The 3,378-nt window shown below is 40.3% G+C and overlaps 1 protein-coding gene across 1 annotated transcript; it reads left to right on the top strand.

Moving 5' to 3' along the window:
- The first annotated feature begins 1,090 nt into the window (after nt 1-1,090).
- Fshb (follicle stimulating hormone subunit beta) lies at nt 1,091-2,957 on the top strand. Its single transcript, XM_041678696.1, has 2 exons — nt 1,091-1,249; nt 2,727-2,957. The coding sequence occupies exons 1-2, from the start codon at nt 1,091-1,093 to the stop codon at nt 2,955-2,957; spliced, it is 390 nt and encodes a 129-aa protein (XP_041534630.1).
- The last annotated feature ends 421 nt before the right edge of the window (nt 2,958-3,378 follow it).

The following is a 3,378-nucleotide window of genomic DNA, read 5'->3' as shown; positions in this document are numbered from 1 at the left end:
TTAGGTTTTCCCCAAACGTACACGTTCAGCCATCCCATTTTTAGAGTTCAGTCTGTTCTCAGAACAGTTGATTAGACATATTTTGGTGTTCCTTCTCAATGGAGCCAAAGTGGTGCTTGGAAAGGATTCAGAGTTCTCCAAGTTAAAGATCAGAAAGAGCAGTCTAGACTCCAGAGTCACTTTTAATTTAGCAAGGGAAAGGCGTGGGTGTGCTACCATATCAGATTCCATTTGTACAGAAACCATCACCGCTGATAGCATGTTCTGGTCCATGGCGTTTAGACTACTTTGGCAAGGCTTGATCTCCTTGTCCGTCTAAACACTGATTCACCTAACAGCAGGCTTTGTGTTAGTATTGGTCATGTTAACACCCTGTAAATCCACAGGGTGTTAGTTTTGTATAAAAGGAGGTGTGTGACTTGACTCAGTATTCAGCGTTCCCCAGAAAAGACAGCTGACTACACAGGTGAGTCTCATACTTGGAGCAAAAAGAACAGCTACTTTGGAAACAATTGCAGGCTTTCAGGATGTAGAGACGGAATGGCCATTCTTTGTCACTGCTGTATAGAAACTTACTTTTGTTAACTTGCCTTCTTGAATATGACCAATGCACTATCATGAAGAATTTGACTTAGAGACCAGTTTGCCTAACTTCTGAAATATAACTCATTGTCAATAGATGTGGGCAAACAGAAACAGATGTTTAAATGGTGATAAAAATTAAGAAATTGTTTTGTTATATAATTATTTCCTTTTCAGCAAACTAATCTTCAAAAACTGTTAATATAAGCAAATATAAAGTTCACAAATTACCTGATTAGAATAATCACTTTAAGATAGTAATAATTTCATTGTTAAATCATCATATTGAAGTTTTGATCTATATGTTTCTACTTTTACCTATTCCACCCACAACCCCCCCCCAAAAAAATGGAGGAATAATGGTCTAGGAAGCAAAACAATTAAAAATTCCTGCTCAAGCAGAATGTTTGAGAAAGATGTGTCGGCTGTTTCTCAATTTTCACATTGATTTTAATTATTGGATTTCTCTATTGCTAACAGGACATAGCTGCTCACTTCCCAGCCCAGGATGAAGTCGATCCGGTTCTGCATTCTATTCTGGTGCTGGCGAGCAATCTGCTGCCAAGGCTGTGAGTTGACCAACATCACCATTGCAGTAGAGAAGGAAGAGTGTCGCTTCTGCGTCAGCATCAACACCACTTGGTGTGCAGGATACTGCTACACACGGGTAGGTCCTGTGCTCTGCTGGGGAGGGGTATGAGGAGAGCCGGAGGAATCTGCACTTTAGCAATATTTAATTTCCCAGGCAATAGCCACAAGTTCCCTAATCAGTAGTATCTGTGTTGTGAATGGGGTTAGTAATTAGGATGCCAGTTTGTGAATGGGGTTAGTAATTAGGATGCCAGTCTGAGACTGGGATTTTATTTGGGTGAACTTATGAAACCTTAGAATTAGATAAACTGGGTGATATACACTGACTCTATTCCTAAATATAACATATTTCTATGCCATATTTTTATATGTAGAGATATAAGTAGGGACTGTATATATAATGGTAAAAGAACAACAATATTTTCTTAAAGGCAATTTTTATAATTAGGATCTTGAGATGATTTCAAATAAGTATTCATGTTACTTGAAGACACAAACAACACCTTATAAAAATTGTCTTGAGATCTGCTTGCACATCTGCGTACAAGTAACCCAAAAACACCTTCAATCCTGGCAGGCTTTTTAAACTCACAAACATACCTCCTCCTTGTTTAAGCCATTGAGAGATAGGAAATTCAGAGGCATTAAGCCACTAGCCTGAATTCACACCACTTCTTTGCATTAATACAAGTAAAGAGACAGTTTTCACTTGCCTCTTTTTCTAGCCTATTTTCCCCTGTTATTCAAGTAGAATTTCATACCACAGACTGAGAAAAGCAGAACTTTCTCGTGAGATACCCTTTATTCAGTGTTGAAAGAGTTCAATCAAACTCTATTGACTATACTGCTTATTGACCCTTTCTGGCACTATTGATTAGGCAGCATGCCACAGAAACAGAATGAGCAGCAGCCTCATTTTCTCCCCTCAGCACAAATAAATTTTCCACTAGAAAGTTCTAGAATGAACAATTTTTGATTTCAAAAAAATATTATAGGTAGAGTACACATCCTTTGAAGCTAATACTCTAGAACATAAACAGCACTGAAAAGAGAAAAGTTGTCTGTCAAGCAGTGAAATGATCTACCTGGGTATTCATAAACAAAATAAGCCTTACTATTAATATATTGTTTCACTATTTTATAAACGCAAACAGTATTCTTCTTTCCTGAGAGTAAAGCTGTAATATTGGTAATTTAAGTTGTCATTAATATAGTATGAAAAGGCAACTAAATTTCTAAAGTTATTATGTATCATTCCTCTGTATTCAGTTTCAAAGTTCCTTTGCATTCTGACAAATAAATAATATTCTGATATGGCCATGGGGATTAGGAAAGAAATGACTTATATTTTCTGCAAGACTTCCAGAGCAATAAAGAAATGTTCCAGAAGAATTAGGAAAGGAATCAGACTTCCTAGGTGGTCTATGATGTTCTGTGGGTTTTGACGAGTAAAGGTGAAAGCATGCGGTATTGAATTTCGGTCTCATTTTGACTAGCCTGAATGGAAACTTCAGAACAGTATATCCTAATTCTCCCTTCCCTGAACTCCTCAGGACCTGGTGTATAAGGACCCACTCAGACCCAACGCCCAGAAAGTATGCACCTTCAAGGAGCTGGTGTACGAGACCATAAGACTGCCCGGCTGTGCTCACCACGCAGACTCCCTCTACACATACCCCGTAGCCACCGAATGTCACTGTGGCAAGTGCGACAGCGACAGCACAGACTGCACCGTGCGAGGCCTGGGACCCAGCTACTGCTCCTTCGGTGAAATGAAAGAGTAAAGAACAAGGGGCATTTCTGTTTTCCCACCCTTGTCCTGAAGGACCACGATAGCCAAAATGTGTCTGCTCTATCCTGGGGCTCAAAGCACTGGCTTAGGAACCACCAGCCCCTCTGGTGTCACTGTCCCGACAGGGAAGAGGAGCTCAGGCCTGGCAGTAGTGGGGCCAGGACTCAACCGCCGCTCATCACAATATCCACACTGTTGGTTTCCTAAATTTAATTCACTCTTCTCAGAGCTTTGTGAGCGCTTTCCTCTTCAGCCACCTTAGGAACCACCTAGGGCAACCCCTTCCTTTTAGATTGAGGGATGCGTGAGTCCAGAGGGAGGGAAGGAAGGTGCAAGTCTATGAAGACGCTAAATCTAGTACAGTCTTCTGTTAGAGACTACAGAGTGAATGCAAATTGAAAGCCCGCATGGAA

The sequence above is a fragment of the Microtus oregoni genome, unplaced genomic scaffold (genome assembly GCF_018167655.1).
Source record: "Microtus oregoni isolate MIOR12 unplaced genomic scaffold, Mior012 000031F_ref0000149, whole genome shotgun sequence".
In the NCBI taxonomy this organism is placed as follows: Eukaryota; Metazoa; Chordata; class Mammalia; order Rodentia; family Cricetidae; genus Microtus; species Microtus oregoni.
Note: the sequence above shows the minus strand (reverse complement) of the source record. Positions and strands in the feature narration are given on the sequence as shown.

Excerpts from the sequence above, each read along its gene's own strand:
- Fshb (XM_041678696.1), top strand. The coding sequence starts at position 1,091 with ATGAAGTCGATCCGGTTCTGCATTCTATTCTGGTGCTGGCGAGCAATC. Across the intron at positions 1,250-2,726 it reads CAGGATACTGCTACACACGG|GACCTGGTGTATAAGGACCC; the intron begins GTAGGTCCTGTG and ends TGAACTCCTCAG.